General features: G+C 41.7%; 2 protein-coding genes across 2 annotated transcripts in view; both read left to right on the top strand.

The window, feature by feature from the left end:
- LOC128895682 (collagen alpha-1(IV) chain) overlaps nt 1-6,201 on the top strand; it is a 27,156-nt gene extending 20,955 nt beyond the window's left edge. The window contains exons 22-27 of the mRNA XM_054158481.1: nt 374-739; nt 1,231-1,446; nt 2,257-2,628; nt 3,474-3,645; nt 4,459-4,573; nt 4,951-6,201. Of these exons, the coding sequence (XP_054014456.1) occupies nt 374-739; nt 1,231-1,446; nt 2,257-2,628; nt 3,474-3,645; nt 4,459-4,573; nt 4,951-5,208 (1,499 nt within the window). The 3' untranslated portion in view covers nt 5,209-6,201. The remainder of the gene's footprint in view (nt 1-373; nt 740-1,230; nt 1,447-2,256; nt 2,629-3,473; nt 3,646-4,458; nt 4,574-4,950) is intronic.
- A 3,280-nt stretch (nt 6,202-9,481) lies between these two features.
- On the top strand, nt 9,482-18,472 carry LOC128895700 (tyrosine aminotransferase). The gene is made up of 11 exons (XM_054158528.1): nt 9,482-9,860; nt 11,653-11,757; nt 11,914-11,981; nt 14,160-14,318; nt 15,468-15,659; nt 15,875-15,957; nt 16,622-16,691; nt 17,055-17,183; nt 17,263-17,346; nt 17,932-18,030; nt 18,119-18,472. The coding sequence occupies exons 1-11, from the start codon at nt 9,719-9,721 to the stop codon at nt 18,278-18,280; spliced, it is 1,293 nt and encodes a 430-aa protein (XP_054014503.1). The 5' UTR covers nt 9,482-9,718; the 3' UTR covers nt 18,281-18,472.
- The last annotated feature ends 656 nt before the right edge of the window (nt 18,473-19,128 follow it).

Here is a 19,128-nt window from a genome sequence, read left to right as displayed (position 1 = left end):
TTATTATTATTATTATTATTATTATTATTATTATTATTATTATTATTATTATTATTATTATTATTGTTATACCGAAATAAGAGCACTTTAACACGTTGGTCACAAACGGGTGACAGGACTTCCATTAAGGAACTTGAAACAATTCATTCCGAAGGTGAGACAACAATGAAAATAAATCTGGACAGGATTCGTGAATTTGGCAACGTTAAAAAATTAAATACTACGACAGATGTTAAATTATGTAATCTTTGATACCCTCGAGACAACGTTTTGAAAGAATAATTATAGGGACAGGATTAAAGCGGGAGAAGCTTAGTGTTCTTGTACCTATTTTTAATAATAAAAATTAAATTAAAAAAATTGAATTTATCAGGCGAACAAGGACCACCCGGATTAGAAGGTGTCCCCGGATTAACAGTGAAGGGTGAAAAGGGTTTGCCAGGCTTGTCCGGAAAACACGGCCGCGAAGGAATCCCAGGACGGCCAGGAGAGAAGGGAGAGCAAGGATTGCCAGGTTTGCCAGGTCACAAAGGAGACCAGGGTCCTTACGGACCCGTTGGTCCGCAGGGCGAGAAGGGCGACATGGGTCCTGTGGGCAGTCCTGGAATGCCTGGTCGTGACGGATCTCCTGGTCTCGAAGGAATGCCAGGACTACCCGGTGAAAGGGGCGAGAAGGGAAATACGGGACCACCAGGATTGCCAGGATATCCGGGCCAAAAGGGAGATGCAGGATTCCCAGGTAAATCAGTGCTTTCTCTGTGCTTTTGCATTGTATTTTGATGAAAATATCGCAGGATTTAGTTGTGGAAAAGGTGATTATAGCCGTAGTGCAATTGTTTATTTAAAGACCATAGGACACGCGACACTTCTCTAGACTCGGCGAGTCGACGGAATTAAATTTCAGAGGAACCAGAAAGTAACGTCGTTTCTATTACGTTAAATTCAGCTAAATAAGTGTATAACACGTTTTCATTTCTAATCAACTATGTAATCGTCCTCGGTGTCAACGTGAGCTGATAAATGACAAACAAGTATCGACATTCTAATACGAGAGTCACTTCCATTTATAATCACTTCCATTTATAGTCATCGCTTTCCCAAGATCGAAAATGGAGCCAAGTGTACGATGGATACTATAAACAGTATCGTTATTTGACAGAATTACTCAGGTGTCAATTTACGGAACGTGTACGAACATTTTGCAAAGAGAACATTCTGTTCGATTCGCAGGTGCGAGCGGCCTGGACGGAGCGCCAGGAGAAAAAGGCGAGAGGGGTTGGGACGGGGTGAACGGTCCTCCTGGAGGACCCGGGGAGAAGGGCGACAGAGGATACCCCGGCGCAGTAGGATTAATGGGTCCTATTGGCTACATTGGTCCGAAAGGTGAAAAGGGAGACGATTGCATCGAGCCACCGATGGGACCTAAAGGAGATCGCGGATATCCAGGTAATTTCACTAATGCCAGATGCCAAGGAAATTGAATTCAAGAAAAGTAGCGCAAAACTTGGCGAACGTTTAATCGTTCTCCCTCCGAGATTAACCTTATCCTTTTGGATAAATATATTTATCCAAGAATATATTTGAATATATTGCTTGAACATATTTTGCTATTTATTTGTTTTTGACCTGGCAGGATGCGACATAAAACAGCATCAAAGATAACGTTTCAAAGAAAATGAAAGAATGTTGATACACAGTGAGTCCCAAAAATATTCGCAACCTCCATTTCTATTGAAATTGATATTGATAATTTATTATTATCAATAACTAATTTAAACGAAATCATAGGTTTGACGTTCCCAAGTGTATGTTTGTATAAACATATTCATGTTCATATAAATATGTATAAGCTTATTCGTATACATATTTATAATGAAAAATTCATTAAGTAATATCAAAACTATTATTTTACTTAGTCAAACTTCTTCGATAGAGACAGAGGGTACGAATATTCACGAGATTGTATGATGTGCGCGATTTGACAAATTCTAAGATTTATCCACCGGACATAGATATGGTTCGTGCGTTTAATAAAAATAAAAGAATGTTAAGATATAAAGATGTATCTACGGTTGGACAACACGCAAAATAAAGTATAGTACACGTCAAGTCAACATTATTACGTAGAAATGAAAAGTACCTAAACGATATAGTAACAAATATTTAGAACGTAGACTAAAGACACCCTTGTCAGAATCGTTTGACCCAAAGGCCAATTGAACCCAATTTGTATCGATATATCGATTCGTTTCGCAGGACCTCCCGGACCAGCAGGACAACCAGGAGAGAAAGGACCCCCAGGACCGCAAGGATTCCCAGGATTGGACGGACTGAAGGGTTCGCAAGGTCCTCCAGGACCTCTCGGGCCAGTGGGTTTGCCAGGATTGTCAGGACCCGACGGCGCCCCTGGATTACCAGGTCTTCAAGGACCCGTGGGCGTTCCGGGTCCCGCGGGAGAACCAGGAAGACCGTGCGACGTTGCACCTGATTATCTCACCGGTATTTTATTGGTCAAGCACAGTCAGGGCCAAACGGTGCCCGTTTGCGATGCGGGCCACATCAAGCTCTGGGAAGGATACAGCATGCTGTACACGGACGGCGACGAAAGGGCGCACTCACAAGATTTGGGCAAGTATTACTCAACCCTTCGCGGTCATCTGGGGTCAAAATGACCCCAAGCGCAACTTTAAACTAGAAGTACTATAAGTTATTAATTTTACGAAAATATATTAAAAATTGCCAGAGTTATGATTTTTTTTTACGCATTGTCTCTTTGCTGATTTTTTTTCGCCATTTTGAAGATTTGATAACAATTTGTTGCCATGATATTCTCATTCCGAAAGGTTCAAACTAATATCCTGAATTTTTACGAGTCTTTCGGAACGATACTGACAACGCGGTAATCGTTTAAACATGGCTGGGGTCATTGGGACCCCCTATGTCCGGCGCGTTACTTTCAATCCGTTTCAAAGACGAAATCGAAATCGAAATATTCTTGACATAGGCAACTATTTAATTAAGCTCTTAGGAATTGCTCGTAGGAATTGTTTGGAGGTTCTACAGCTTCTTTAAATATACACTCGTATAGAATACATACAGTCACCCTATTAATAATCGCACCCCCTTATGTTTATCGAAGGAATTTGTCTAAATTAACAGGTTCGATGTTTACAAATAAATCTCTCCATGTAAATATTTATAATGAAACGTTTATTTGAAAACGTCAAACGTATCATTTAGTTTAGACAAACTTTTTTAATAGACGTAGAGAGTACGAATATAATAAAAACACGATACTATCCACTTTCAGTCTCGTAAGAAAAATTCACCCGAGGCCCAGCAACTAACGTTTATATTCGAAGTTTGTAGAATTAACGGTTGACCAGTAGATCTGGAAACATACGCGCGTCATGGTTGTTTTTCTATTCCCTCCGTGGTAATTCAACTTGTCTAATAAATTATCGCTGAAACAGGTTCCGCAGGCTCGTGCGTACGAAAGTTCTCGACGATGCCCTTCCTCTTCTGCGACGTCAACAACGTATGCCACTACGCCAGCCGCAACGATCGTTCTTACTGGCTCTCGACCAATAGTCCGATTCCCATGATGCCTGTCGAAGAGACGGCGATAGAAGAATACATCTCCAGGTATGTAGGACGTTTCCATGGAGGAGAGACAAGAATACATCGCCTTGGACGAGGCAAATTTCGGGTAGATCTCGAGGTGCGCATATCTCGAAGCATCTTCTGGAAAACCCTTTACGTCTCAAACTAACGGAAGACGGACACGCGATGGTTGCGTAATGAACGGCTCGTTTGCATATCTTACGCTGCGCGTGATCTTGGGTAACGAGGTGGGGAACGATTTACGGATTTGATACTTGAATCGAACACACACGTGTACCTACACGTGTACTTAGGAACTTTATGTCGGCAGCTTCCCGATTTTGTCACAAAGTCCCCCCTTCGCCATTTAAAAAGAGAATTATTACCATTAGGCGCGTGTCATTATTGGAAATGAATACTGAATTTGTTGATTAACTTTAGCTTTGTTCACTGAATTCGCAGAAATTCGCACAACATTTTTCGCAGTATTTCCCGGTTTTCTCCGGGGTCTATCTACCTTCATTTATAGTTGCAGGAGGATTGTCGTTTACGAAGCACGTCAAGTTCGCTTGACAAACAACGTATTCGAAATTTCCAAACGCTGTATTTGACGAGCCTGGTAAACGTGTTTTCCTCATCAAAGGGTTTAATGTTTCTTCTCCTTGTATCATCCATTTTGTCTCGCACAAGAAATTTTACAACTAAACAGCACATACTTTGTTACAAGTGTTTATCAATGTTAACAACGGTTGTCAAATGTTAGAATTTTGTTTATAATTTCTAAATTATATAAATTGAAGAAATTGAAGAAATAAATGTACGCGTTCTTCCCACTGAATTGTTTCTCCTTCACAGGTGCGTGGTGTGCGAAGTTCCAGCGAACGTGATAGCTGTACACAGCCAATCGTTGAGCATTCCAGAATGTCCGCAAGACTGGACCGGTCTTTGGATCGGATACAGTTTTATCATGGTATGGATATCGATTTACAAAATTATTCCCTTCGATTGCTCGTTGCGCTATGTTTGTTTCTATTTGATGATTAAAACGCAACTAACTTATTAGTAGACAGTAACATACAGGTCGCGAGGTTGAAACAGAGTTTATTGGACACTTTCGTTAACCTACTATAAGGCAAATAATATTAAAACAACAACGTGTCTAGAATTAGGAATAATTTCAATGTTTCGATTATTTCTAAGTGATCTTGAAGCCTCTTCTGTGCTTCTTAATTTAACCGGGGAAAGATCGAATCGTTTGAAGTTTCAACGCCCCGGTTCGTGATACCCCAACGATCGAAATGGGTTTAAGAATGAACGTTTTAATAAATCCGAGCGTTACCGTTGCAGCACACGGGCGCTGGATCGCAGGGCGGCGGGCAGTCGCTGTCGAGTCCTGGCTCCTGCCTGGAGGACTTCCGAGCGACGCCGTTCATCGAGTGCAACGGCGCCAAAGGACACTGCCACTATTACGCGAACGAGTTCAGCTTTTGGATGGCCACCATCGAGGAGTGGCAACAGTTCCAAAGGCCCGAGAAGCAGACCTTGAAGGCAGGAAACCTCAGGTCCCGAATTAGTCGCTGCCAAGTGTGTATAAAGAACACGTAGACCCGCGGGCAAGCGCGTCTGTTCTTTGCTCTCTTTCCTTCTGCACATGTTTGTTATTTTCTCTCTTTCTGTATTCTCCTGTATATTTTTTTTTTTTTTTTTTACCCGACAAAGATTATTGCTACCGATGAATAGAGTGTACGAACAAAAAAAAGTCAAGAGAAGGGATGTATCAAAGTCTCGCGATGGAACGGAAGATCGTTCACCGGCGATGTCAAAATAAAGAGAACGGCGAGGATTTCCTCCATCGATTCTTTTACGCTACCCCGGCCCCCCCCCCCCCCCGAGATGGGCGATGTTTTCATTCGAATAAATCGAGTCAATTAGAAACAGAAAAGCCGACGATGCTTGTTCGATCGAAGACGACCGAACGATTTGTTTATTTTGCGGTGGAAAAGTTTCAATTAGATCGTACATCTTGTATTCCTCGAAATTATTCTTCTGTTGAGAATTTCGCTCGTCGTTCCGGGGGTATTCCCAACTTTTCCGTTGCATACATCTTGCCCTCGTTATTTTTTACCTCGACCCACTCACGCTCTATTGCCACCTCTTCGTGTCTTTCTATCCGCTCTCCTTTCCGCCCTCCTCGCGACTACTCTTTCACATCTCGCTGAACTTCTCTTGTTTTTACTGCCCGTCTTCGAATTTCTCGCGAGCCTCCGCCCCCCCCCCCTACCCCCACCCCACCGTACGCCGTAAGGTTATTATTATTATTATTTTTTTTTCTATAATTATTCAAAAGTGCCCAGCGTACTATTCTCTAGCATGTAAAGTAATATATATATATATTATATATATATTTATATCTCGTTAATGTCGTATGAAAATTAAGTTTATCGTACTATCATCGGACACTGCCCATATCCAATATGGCACATTTTACATGTTGTATATTAATATAAACGAACTCTAGCCTGGTAAACGTGTGAAGCCAAATATTTAAGTGTATAGGTATTTTGCTACGTAGCTAATAAAATTCTATTTTCAAACTTCTACTCGTTTTATTCTTTCGTCGATCCTCTCAACCAGCGTCGGTTTCAGCAAGAGTTGGCGCCCCGGACGAAATTACCGTGGCGTCCATTCAGGTGTTACGATTTTTAAGGAAAAAGGACGAGGTAATAATATCGAACGATGTAACCGTAGTTAGATCGTAAAAATTGTTAAACTACGTAGCATAGAAAAGCCCTAACACCGGCTCTGTCTTCAATCCCCTTTCAACCCTATATCGGAATCGTTTATCTTGATTCATTTATAAAGGTGGATTTTCGTTACGGGGGGGGGGGGGTACGTTCACGTACATCTAGCTAAAACGTTAAACATTTCATTCGAATAAAATTGCAAATTTCTAGAAAAGTGGAAACGGGTTAAGCTGGTACAATTACAAACGGTAAGTACAATTGTCGAGAAGTCATGACGATGTACCTGTCGATGCCAGTAGACACGCGTACACGCCAGGAAAGTTTATTTCGACATCGGTTCCTGCTCCCCCCCCGCCCCCCCCTTCACTTGATACATGCGTGTACATCCAGGGAAGCCAATCTGTGTACAACGTCAAAAGAGGATCCGCAGAAGCGCAAAACATCGCGCAAATCGGTTTTCGAACGATTGATTCATTTGCGATCGTGTCTTTTTTCATCGAAAAAACAAAAAAAAATAACGATCCGCAACACTTTTTCCCCCTTTGTCGAAAACAATGGCGGGAACAGCAGAGCATTGACTACAGTTTTTTTTTAATGCAAATTCCTTCTTTTCTTTTATTCCGATCCTATTGTTATTTTCCACTAACTGAGCTTGGAGCAGTCGGTAGGAAAACAACATCGCCATACATATTTCGTTGTCTGCTCCATCGGATTCCATTTTCGTTCTATCTCGCAGAAATATCGAAGCGATATGGACGGATACAACGGTCGTCAATGGGGAGCGGCTATCGATGCAAATTTATTACAATTTCGACTTTAGCTTTTGGTCCTCGTCGAGAGATACGATCCAGAAAACACTCTGGATCAGCCTGTATGTTCAACACGGAACGAAATCTGATTTAACTCGTCGATGGTTGGCTCCCGACTATAATGCAAATATGGTACACGACGAACAAGCACGGACGAGATTTTCCGTGTCCATGTAACTCAACGTTTCCCGCGATTCGCGTAATCTATTAGCATATGCATTTTTTTTTTCTTTTTTTACCAACCGCGGAGCCTCTCACAGCGATCACGATATTACACTTGAAATAGCACTTCGAGTTTCCCGAGCACAAATACCATACGTCAGCCACGACGGACGCGTAAGAGCGGTTACTGCATCGGTGAATTGTTCCTGGATATCTGTTTTTCAATCCCGATGCCGCGCAGGTGTCGCGAATAGGTCGCATTTCTTCCGTTTCCCGATCATTTTCATCGAACCCCCCTGTCTGTTCATCCGGCCTGAGCCTGCTGGGTGATGATAACAAGTTCCTTTGGAAATTTATATTTGGAAAATACGGGTCGATCGAAAGCTGCGATAAAGAATGGAAAGGCTTAGAATAAAGGAAGTTTTTATCCAAGTCGGGAAAGATAAAATAGAAGATGAAGAAGAAGATAAAGTATGTACGTCGTAGTTTGATCTTTAGTTTAAATACACAACTTGTCGTGAAAATTGACTATCATTTTGCAATAAAAAATATATCAATGTTAATACGTGATTTATACAAATGAATTGTTCTGAAAACTAGTTCTATTCCTGCTAATCTAAATCTAATCTCACGTTACACTTTTGCACTTTATACTGTTCCACTTTCCACTTTATACTGTTGCACCTTACACTTTACACTGTTGCACCTTACACTTTACACTTTTCCACTTTCCCAGTTTCCGAGTTTCCCACTTTTCCACTTTTCCACTTTTCCACTTTTTATATCTGAAGATCTAATTACAAGAATCAAACCTTTTTCCAACACTTTGATATTTTGCAAAACGAGCCTAATGGCGACGGTCGTCGACGAGTTCGCGCGGTCGTCGCGAGATTACCAATTCAAATACCGGGCTTTCCGTCCTAAAAAAAAGCGTGAAACATGATCTTTCCCAGTCAGCATTAGCATACATTCGAAACTTTCCAATTCTTGGCTGGATTTGATCAGGCGGATCAGATTGTGCCAGGCAAACAATGGGATGTAGTTTGTGTTTGCATTTCATTAAAGGTTTTGCGCGATAGAAATCCAATTATTTCTACGAGAAGTTCCCGCCGCGATTGTTTTTACGAGCGACGCGTGTATCACGCGTGATACACGCGTCGCTCGAGCGTTATTTCTTTCGAAGTGAATTAAACGGGCACGTGGCGATAGGATGACTGTTGCGAAAATACGGAATTTCAATGAGGGGGCTCGAGGACGAACGAACCGGTCGGATTGGTCGAGCAACGTCCACACCTTCTTTCGTAGTTTATTCGAACGTGCGCTTCCTAGAATAACAGCTTCGATCACTCTCCCGTATCGTGATCGTGCTGTCGCGCTTCGCGAATCGAACGATCGACCTTGTTTTGCTCGTATCCAAGATTTGCGCTACGAATAACATTTTTTTATTCCCTTTATGTTTTCCATTCCGTCGAAATGAACGAAAAACATTGGCTTAGCAGCCTAACGAGTTCATTATCGGGACTACGGGACGAACGCGGTTTCGCGACACGTTTTTTCCATCGAACTCTGTTCCATCGAACAGAGTTTTCTTTCTAAGAAAATTCCTTCTTTTCTTCTATTTCGATCCTATTGTTATCATCCACTATCTGAACTTGTATACGTACGCATTTCATTGCCTGCTTTATCACATTTCATTTTCCTCCTATCTCACAAACATGTCGAAACGATACAAATGGATATGGTGGTCGTCAAGGGCGAGCAGCTATCGATGCAAATTTATTACAATGTTTAAAGTATACAAATATTTTCTTATCGCTTCTTTCTTTACAAAGAGCCATGTATAATTAGAGAAAGAAATATGTTTGAATAATCTCCTAGCTGGTGTTCTATTTCCATCAAATGTTCCCGTGCCGTATGACATTCGCGCCTGCCAGGTGTTCGTTTTCAGTTACACGTGGAGATATTCCATCGAGAATCTTCAGGTTCCGCGGCTCCGAAGGTGACAGACTTTTGATTGGATTATCGAGCGGCTTCCGGTTTCCTGCGACGTCGACATAGAAAATTGCTCGAGGCTGTTTACCTACGTAAGCAGGGAATTCGTTCAAATTAATTACGAAAGAAGGTGTGGTGGTTAACCGACCAATCGGACCGGTTCACTCGTCCTCCTGCGTTCAGTGGAACATTTCGATTATTGGCGAACCCGAACCGATCGCGTCTCAGTGATGGAACACCGGCTGGACCACGACTATCGTTTCCCGATCCCTCGATCTTTCTTCTATAAAGGAACGACCACTTAGCGAAGATCCAACTCGACGCGGTTCATCACGAGGAGTGATCAAGTTTTATGTGACGGAGACTCTGATAGTGGAAATTTTGTACGAGAGCTGAAAGTCGCGCAGGATGTCGACGTCGAGTTCACGCGAGCGATGGGACATCCGCGCGTCGGACATCGCCACCAAGACGCACAACCCCATTAGGTCCATCGTGGAAAACATCGTCGTCGAGCCAAATCCCTCGAAACCCATGATCGCTCTGACCATTGGTGAGATCTTCTCCTCTTTTCCCAGCGTCAGACTTTTGTCAACATCTGAAATATTTTATTTAAATAACAGCCTAATATTTCTTCCATAGAAGGAATCAGAATTCTTTCCGCCACAAAACAGTAATCTTCCCTCGAAGAATAGAAATACAGGGTGGACCATTTGAAATTCCCTGGTAGAATTTCTCGGAAACTATAACACTATAGTTAACTAGTCATATATCTCGTATGGAAGTCTGAACTGACTGATGCTACCTCATCTGAACGTAGAAAGTTCACCTTTAAATTACCTTGAACGTGATCTCCAAGGTCAAAGGCAAAGTCACGAGAATATTTCCACCTCTAAGTCGAGCAATGTTTTGTTCGAAACATTCTTCGCTAACTACTATAGTCTCCAAGGAATTCTACCGGGGAGTTTAAAATGGTCCACCCTGTATAACAAAATTCTTGAAACAGAAGTCACCACTCAAACCGACTCCTCCTATTTGTTTTTCATTTCGGTTTCATCAAGCACGAAATAACGTAACATCAAAAACCGCCAGGGACTTCTTTCAACGATTTTCGCGGTGGCGCACGATCCCCTAGTTACATCCGTTTTGTCCTCAATTTACGAAATGATTAAAAAAGTTGCCGCAACGTTCTGCAGTCGACAATATGGACTCTCGGCACAAAGACTTCCGACGAGCTACAAAAAACCCCCGCTTCGTTTCCACTAGGTTTTCGTTCGCGTTAAACCGGAAGTGTATAAACAGTCTGGTATGCTGCTCGTTTGGAAGACAATTGCAAACAAAATAAGAAGAATCGTGCCGGGCTCCCGCAAGCAAATTTATTCACAGCGTTTCGAGTCTAAACATGAGTTCAGGCCTCAACTGGTTGCGAAACAAATTTGAAAATTGAATTTGCAAACAATGGAAAAATTGGAGGGGAAGAAAGATAGCTTTAATCTTTCAGTTGTAAGGGTTGGTGTTTCTGGAGCGTTCGAAATCCATTGTAAATGAAATGTAAAAATGTTGAATGCAATAGTTACTGTAGTATTCGCGACTTCCATACCCAACAATAAGGAGTCGACCGTGGATCCAAGGATCGTGGATTCGAATCCCCGTGCATTATTTCTCGTTTAGACTCCTACGTTAATATCGATAGAATTATTTGCGATACTTAAATCGCCCACTGCTTTCAATACTATATTGATTTGGTCGTTTAATGACTATTCCACGTGGTTCGATTCTCGAATTTGATAAGCGAATAACTGGTCCTGGTTTCGATAATTTTCGTTAAATATGACGGTCCGAATGTTTGTTTAGAACCGTGGCGCGGAGCACGGATCCATTGAAATCTGATCTCTGAAAAGCTCTCCTGGCGGATAATTGGTCTTTTCATTCGTCGGTGGCGCTGTTTCGAACGCGATCACTTTGATGTTTCCAAGATAATTACAGTTTCATCGAAACGTATACTAAATGTAAATTAATACAATACCTTTTCTTGTTTATCCTTCTGTAAAATGCATGCTGCACCGAATATGATCGCTTGGATCGTTCCGCTCTATGTTGGATCCAGATGTAATTTAGCATAAATCGACTGTATTCTTTGATTAATGAAAATCTTCATCGAAGCTGACATGTTACACGAAGAATCGAGTACAAAAATATGAAATGCTTCGATTCAATTCGGAATTTTATTAATTTTATTAAAACTGATTTCTCCGTGGGCCAGCAAAACGATTGTGTTTGGATTAATAAATGAAGTAGATACGATTAATTTTTAATACAGTGTTGATAGATTTCTTTATTTTAAGGTGATCCCACAACGTTTGGCAACTTGACACCACCGACAGAACTGATCGACGCTGTGCAAGAAAGCTTAGCTTCCCAAATGTATATCGGTTACGCCCCCTCCACAGGTACTAACGTATTAATAATATCAATTTTTCATTGAAAAGTTTGAAAAATGAACGAAATGTTAATTCGTTCATCGTCATTGAGGAGTTTGAAAAACGAATGGAACGTTAATTATCGACGAGACCTTCCGCGTTGCAATAATCGTTTTTTAATTTAAGGTCACCACAGTGCAAAGGCAGCAGTGGCGGAGTACAGTTCCAGCGAATTTGTAAAAGTGGAACCCGAGGTGAGCTTCGAATTAAAATTCTAACGCGATACATTTTTTTTTTTTTTTGTCTTAATTGGTAACATTCGAAACTGTGTAATTTAGGAAAAAATTGCGAGACAGCGATTGTCGCAATTCTCGAGTGATTTAAAATTTAAACGATCCTGGGCACGCCATTTAATTAATGCACGATTATAGTTGCAATTTAAAACGAGTTCGAAACAACTTTTCCGCGCTGCTAATTATGTTTGTAGCAATTTTTGTAATTCACGAGTGGGCCCGAAATGTTGCTTCCAATAAGTAGCAGACGTTAACGACATTTTCAAACTTTAACGTGCCACTTGAAAAGTCTGCCATTTATTTCGGTAAGTGGCGCTAATAGCGGAGCTTCTATCGCTGGTAATATATATTTTAAAATTCATTTTATTATTGGCCGCGACGAAAGTGCTCGTCGATATACAAAATGGCGACGAAAATAATACGGAAAGCTACATTTAAAAAATGTAAAATATTAAAATCTACTTCGTCGTAGCTCTCGAATTCCCCCGTTGGGATTATCTTCGCTCGCGGTTCGTTGAACGTACTGTTCTCGCATCGTCATTGTCAACTCTGATAAAACCTTATTAATAAGTCTATAGAAGGTACCGTCCTCCATCGAAATTATCAAACGGGAATTATAATTGAAAGGTCCTCTCGACTCGGAGTATGCTAGAATCGATTTAAAATGTTCAACTTTTTGTCGAACGATTTCGACACCAATATTTCAATTCGATATTCCGACGATTACGTCAATTGATACGAAATAAAAATTCTACGTTTGAAACGATCGACGAAAAACTATGGGAAGCGAAGTTTGACGGGAAGTATCAGGATTAAAGTCCATCGAATATTCCAGATTGGATACAGTCCGATAACTGTTTGAGGTTTCGCGTATTTTTACTTCGCTTACATTTCATTTAAAAATTTAATCTGACGTGGTACAAGAATATTAAATTTAAACGCAAATTTAATTGAAATCTTACGCAGCTGTCTAAACACAAATAGAACGTCGCGTCATTGTTTTAGCCGAATAATCTGAAAATATTATTCGAATTCGTGGTTTAATAAGAAGCAATGCCACAATGTCACCGTGCGCTGGATCCGTTTCTCATTCGGACCTGGCGAATCGATTCGAAACAACTGTCTCGCGTGGCCATGTGGCGCGGGCACACAAGTGAAAAAAAAAAAAAATACGGGAAAAATGGAAATGTAGAAGCATTTTCCCATGCTGCATATTGTTATTGATTTACTGGAAAACGTTGTAACCGAAACCTGCGTTGTATACGCGGTTCCATCCGCTTCGAATTCGCGAGCGAATCGAACGCATTCATTTTACTTGTATTTCGTTTAGAACGGTATCGTTACCAAATTATTTTCACGCGTTATTGAATATCCCAGCGGTGGACTATAATTGGTCTATTATTTTCATCAGAGCTCGACGCTCGCAGAGATGAAAGAAACTCGCGAATAAAGGAACAGATACCGAGCGTCGAGAAACTCCGAGATAGACGATAATTGATACAACAAGATTCGAAAACAGGTCGTCGAGTTTCTTCAGATTCCTACGTATATTCCATTTCGCGGATGTCTCGCGGTTGGAATTAGTTGGACGCGGTAACCAGACGCGTATATACACAGAAATTTGTTCATCAACGGGCGCACCATGTGCCTGCTGTTCATTTATTCCTTGTTTGCGCGATAGCTAGTTAAACCGCCAGTTAATCGAGCTCCCGATGAAGTTCACAGGGAAATTCCGATTTCCCTCGACGATCGGTCGCAGACCGGAAAGCTTCCTCGAAAAGAAAATATTTCACCAATTAGCGTTGCGTTTCTGCGATTCACTGTTTGGAAACTGCTTTGAAAAATACAGTGTTAGCAATAATTGGTATTTCTATGGTTCCATCGGCTTACTTGTATTTCTATGGGAATAATTAAATTTATTATACATCGTCTCTTTGAATCCGGTCGAGATTCGTTTTCAATTATGGGAGGTCATTGTTAATGAGAAGTTTCAAGAAAAAAAACTGACCAGAGTTGCGCAATGTTTCGCAGACGATTAAAATTGGCGTTGGTAATTAACGATCGAAGATGTTCGTTCAAACGAGTTTTCGAAATGTCTGACAACAGAATTCTTCGTAAAATTATTCTTTTTTCTCCCAGGACGTAATCCTCTGCAGCGGATGTTCCTGCGCCCTCGATCTCTGCATAACGGTTCTAGGGACGGAGGGACAGAATATCCTGATACCGCGACCTGGTTTCTCGATATATCGAACATTGGCAGAGGGTCTTGGGATCATCGTAAAGTCCTACGATTTACGTGTAAGTATAAACGTGTGCCGCAGGAAAATGTACACCGAGACTTCCCATGGATTACTGTCCTCGTCCACCGATAACAGGCCTCTCAGGTAGAATAATCGGAAATAGGAATACTTTGTTACGCGACGCGGCACTTGTACTTAGTAATCTTTAACTCGGTAACGAGTACCTAGTTCGTGGTTGGAATGAATTTTCCAAAGCTCTTTATCCCTTATCCTTAATATTTCACAAAACTTTATGCGGACGCTATTATTTATTTCTACACTGCGGATATTTATGAAAAATGAAATCTATGTAAACGTACCTACAAAAATTGAACCTAACTAGGAATTTATTTTAATATTTACTTATTTTCTGCAGGTATTATAATATGAAACTTTACTCTCAATGCAATATTGTTTGCATTGTGTAGGTTCTTGCACGTTCAGATTTTCTATAAATGGATAAAAATCCACGGTGTATTTATTTTACACGTTACATTTTTTCGAGGAATAAATAGAATCGTTCGTTGCTGGACGGAATTTTCTACATCTCGGAGCGTGATCCTTTCGGGGTATTTTAAACCATGATCTCGTATTTGCTTTTTCGCGAGTGTTTGAATTCAAAACCGACCTGACGTTAATTCAAAGTAAAAATGGGCGTCTGTTTTAGTTTCCAGTACTTCTTTGCCCGGCTGCCGGTGTTTTAATGTCTCTCTTTTCCTTGAGACACCGGCGGTCTATTTTACCTCGGGGAGTAATTAAAACCGCAGTGCCGTAGCTTTCCTTGTCTACCAGAGAGTGGGTTATAACGTACGAGCTGACACTGATTACCTATATGCAGGTGCACGTGGACACCTCGTACGTGTGCATATGCGCGCGATGGTTGGCGCCCAGATGTCTGTTCTCGTCTCGTGCCGTGAAAAATTCATTCGGGACCCGTGATCTCCTCGATTCTCTTTCCATCGTTAAATGTCGAGGTTAGGTTTAATTTTGCCACTGGAGGACAAGAGGGTGAAAGACAATTTAACGAAAAATCTTCAATCGCGAGCATTCGAAGATGAAACGGGGCTGAAACGAATGAATTGCACAGTGAATGTAAAGGAAATAAAGGAATTGAAACGGTCCTATAATAAACATATTCGAGGTCGATTAAATTTACTCGCACATCTAGCCGGAGCGCGACTGGGAGATCAACTTGGACCAGTTGGAGTCGCAGATCGACGAAATGACGGCGGCGATCGTTATAAACAATCCCTCGAACCCGTGCGGGTCCGTGTTCAGCCGGGACCATACGCTTGACATACTCGAGGTGGCCGCTCGTTACCACGTACCGATTATAGCCGACGAAATTTACGAGCATATGGTACGTGCTTCGTTCATAATATTCCCCGCGTACAAGTAATTTTTCGTTTACAAATAATATTCTGTGCTTGTCACTCGTCACTTTTAATCTCAACGGTTTATTCTCATTCATACCCTCGTTCCCGATGGCTTCTCATTTAAAATCCATGTAATTATTCTTTTTCCTTTCTGTAGAAGTCGCTAGTTATAATTGTATTATTATTTTCTGTCTACCAGGTGTTCCCGGGACGGACTTTTCACTCGCTGGCATCCCTGTCGCGAGAAGTTCCCATTTTGTCGTGCAGCGGTCTTACAAAGAGGTACGCGATAATGAAATTTTTACAAGTGTCGCGATAGCGTTGGTCGCATATTTTTACCCGCCAAAATGTCTCGGTTTACGACTACATTTTCTACACGTAATTATACCAACTTCCATAGAATCAATATCGCGGCGAATTCTTGATGGTCGCGGACGAATATTTGCTTTAAGGGTAGGTCTCGTTACAGATTCGGTTACACTGATTTCTGTCTATCATACTTTTAATTTCCCTTCGAAGTCTTCCCGTGGCGAGTAACAATCTTCGAGAACGTGGCTTCGAGCACTCGCATTTTTTAAACGATGACGTAAACTACCTCTAATTTCGTATGGACTGAAATTCATAGTTCAATGTCATCGAGTAAAAGATAAAAGAATTTGTTAAATATCGTCAACGAGGAAGAATAAAGATAAGATAACTCCGTTAAATTGCTTATATTGGCCTCGGTATAGAGATTGTTTATTACGTGTTCGTACATAAAGAAAGAAAAAAAAATCGATTATCAAAGGAAATTTCATCGGGACAAGTAATAAGAATAATTCTCTCCGTATTCGTAATCCTATCGTCAAGTAATGCATCAATTAACCGAGGAACCGTGTAATCGGGTTACGAGGGTGCTCGTGTTCGTCCAGCGAACAATAAACGACGATTTCCGTCGGTGTTTCAGATTTTTAGTGCCCGGCTGGCGCATGGGCTGGATAATCATCCACGATCGTCACAACGCCCTGGAGAAGGAGGTAGGGTAACGGAACGACAAGTTCTATACGCAACAGCTTGAAAATAATTGCTTCTCCGGTCGTATTGTTTCTGTAACGAGGACGAGCGCGGTTCCGCGAGCCCTCGTGCCGCGATTGGATTAAATTTCGTTGATTAAACTTTATCCCGCCGTTAAAGTTTGTCTTCTGGCACCGTTCGCCGCGTTCTTAACTCTCTTCGAGGTTTATTTCTGGCGGAAAAAAAGGGGAAAAGGGAAAAAGAGAGCGTCGATGGTTCGCGAGGATCGAAGCTCATCCCCCGAAGAAACTTTGATTCGTGTTGCTTTGCCGATCGCAAAATGTTGATAGTACGTCTTTACGTTCGTTTGACTTTTGTTCTCACAGATACGAAACGGTCTGCAGCGCCTCAGTCAGAGGATCATCGGTAGCAACACGCTCATTCAGGGTGCGCTGCCCGCCATATTGAGAAACACCCCGCAGAAGTTCTACGACGACGTTATGTGCACGTTACACGTGAGTGGAATTATTGCTGATCTATTCGTGAAAATTTCAGTACGAATTACATCGCTACGTCGACGTAACCAATTTTCAGAACCATTCGAAATTGGCCTACAATTATATAATGAAGATACCCGGTCTGACACCGTTAATGCCACATGGAGCCATGTATATGATGGTAACTATCCACGTAACGTTAATAACGATTTCGCTCGTGCCATAATGTTTTACACGTCGAGAAATTTTACGGTAAGAAACATTTAAAAATAAGAAAGAATGACAGCAGAACCTTCGAATGCTCCACCCCTGTTTATCTCAAAGTACCATTCCCCCAAAAACCAATAACCAAATTAATATATCCAGCATCCACGACACAGTAATGCACCATTCAGCAACGTCAATAGCAATTTCCTCGTGTCATAATAGAAGAATGTCTGATACTTCGAATGATCTCTTGCCTGTTTATCTCAAACTACCCCCGACCCCAAAAAATAATCAACAATTATCAAGTCACCGCACCCGGCATCCAAGGCACAGTAACGCGGCATTCTGCAAGAGTAGATTAAAATCGCACAAGGACACGTCGAGTGTTTCCCTCGTTAGCGTAGAACAATGGAAGCCGCGTTTAGTTTCGAATAAGGAAACACGTGTGCACGTACAGCGGGGGCGTAATCAAGTGTCGAGTGTTGTACGTACACGTGAACATGGCCAAGGGGGCCCGGTAACGATTTGCCGGCTTATAAATTATCCAATCGGTTTTCAGGTTTACATCGATCTATCCTGTTTTCCGGAATTTAATTCCGACCTGGATTTCCTGCAGCGGCTGCTAATGGAGGAGTCCGTGTTTTGCCTACCGGGCCAGGTACGTACGTTTAAATCGCGCGCGTATACGCTCGCTCGCTTCGCGTTTTCCACCGATTACACGGTACCGTGCTCTCTTTCGCCCGCAGTGCTTCGATTATTCGTCCTACATGAGGATCGTGATCACGGTGCCGGCGAACATGCTGCAGGAAGCCTGTCAGAGGATTCAGGAGTTCTGCGCGAGGCACAACCATAAGACGTCGGAGAACAGGCGGAGGAACAACTTGGACGACGTCGGGATCCCCTATTGAAGGGGGAAAAGGGATTCGGCTTACTCAGCTATTCGTACGAGCGTGTCGATTACCCTCGAACGGGTTGAGATGATCCTCGGGCGAGGAGAGGATCTTCGATGGGTCGTCCCCGTGTGCGTGGACGTGAATTATTTCATGTAGGCTACTTCAAACGTGTAATTATGTACGCAATAAATGTTCTTTGTGAAATCACTGGCTGGACGTAATTCATTTTGTTCGGGGTGAACGGTTCAACTTGTCGTAACTCGTTGAAATTCGTTGCGCGAGTTTACGTTTTCTTATTTATAGAATACCGAAGGTGACTATATATGTATATCTAATGGGAAATTACGTTATTAAATGGCTTGTGTCATAGATTGTTTTATAGTTTATTAGTGGACGTAATAACGTGTCTTTTAAAAATTCGCAACGTTTCCTGGTAAATACACACCCTAACCATTTCCAATTTCGAAATTGCAGCGCTTTTAGTTGCGCGTTCGAATTTCGTTGGCGCGATAGTTAAATGAAACGTGATTTCAAGCGAATTGCAGAAACGACGCGAAATAATAATCGTCGAGAATGAATTAAAGCCGAGCCGACGTAACGTTCTCGAATTCGAGTTAAATAATCCGATATTTCTAATATATCTACGAAAAATTCTTTTTCTGCTGCTACAACTTTCCAATTAAAACTTTACGAACAACATGTTTGCAGCGTTACGACATAGATATTTAATAAACTTTTCGTTTGGTGAAAGCACAGCAATCTAAAGTTTGGTAGCGGCAGCGAACATTTACTTTATTTTCGTTTGCTCCCCGTGTGTATAGAATGTTATTGTTTTATTTCACTCGCGTAGCGAAACAAGCAAC

This window comes from Hylaeus anthracinus, unplaced genomic scaffold (genome assembly GCF_026225885.1).
Source record: "Hylaeus anthracinus isolate JK02 unplaced genomic scaffold, UHH_iyHylAnth1.0_haploid 5, whole genome shotgun sequence".
NCBI classification, from domain to species: Eukaryota; Metazoa; Arthropoda; class Insecta; order Hymenoptera; family Colletidae; genus Hylaeus; species Hylaeus anthracinus.
This window is presented reverse-complemented; position numbering and strand designations above follow the sequence as displayed.

What these genes read in the sequence shown, in the direction of transcription:
- LOC128895700 (XM_054158528.1), top strand. Translation starts at nt 9,719, where the DNA reads ATGTCGACGTCGAGTTCACGCGAGCGATGGGACATCCGCGCGTCGGAC. An exon ending in TGCAGCGGTCTTACAAAGAG is followed by an intron (nt 15,958 to 16,621) that starts GTACGCGATAAT and finishes TCGGTGTTTCAG; the next exon opens with ATTTTTAGTGCCCGGCTGGC. An exon ending in ACGTTATGTGCACGTTACAC is followed by an intron (nt 17,184 to 17,262) that starts GTGAGTGGAATT and finishes ACCAATTTTCAG; the next exon opens with AACCATTCGAAATTGGCCTA.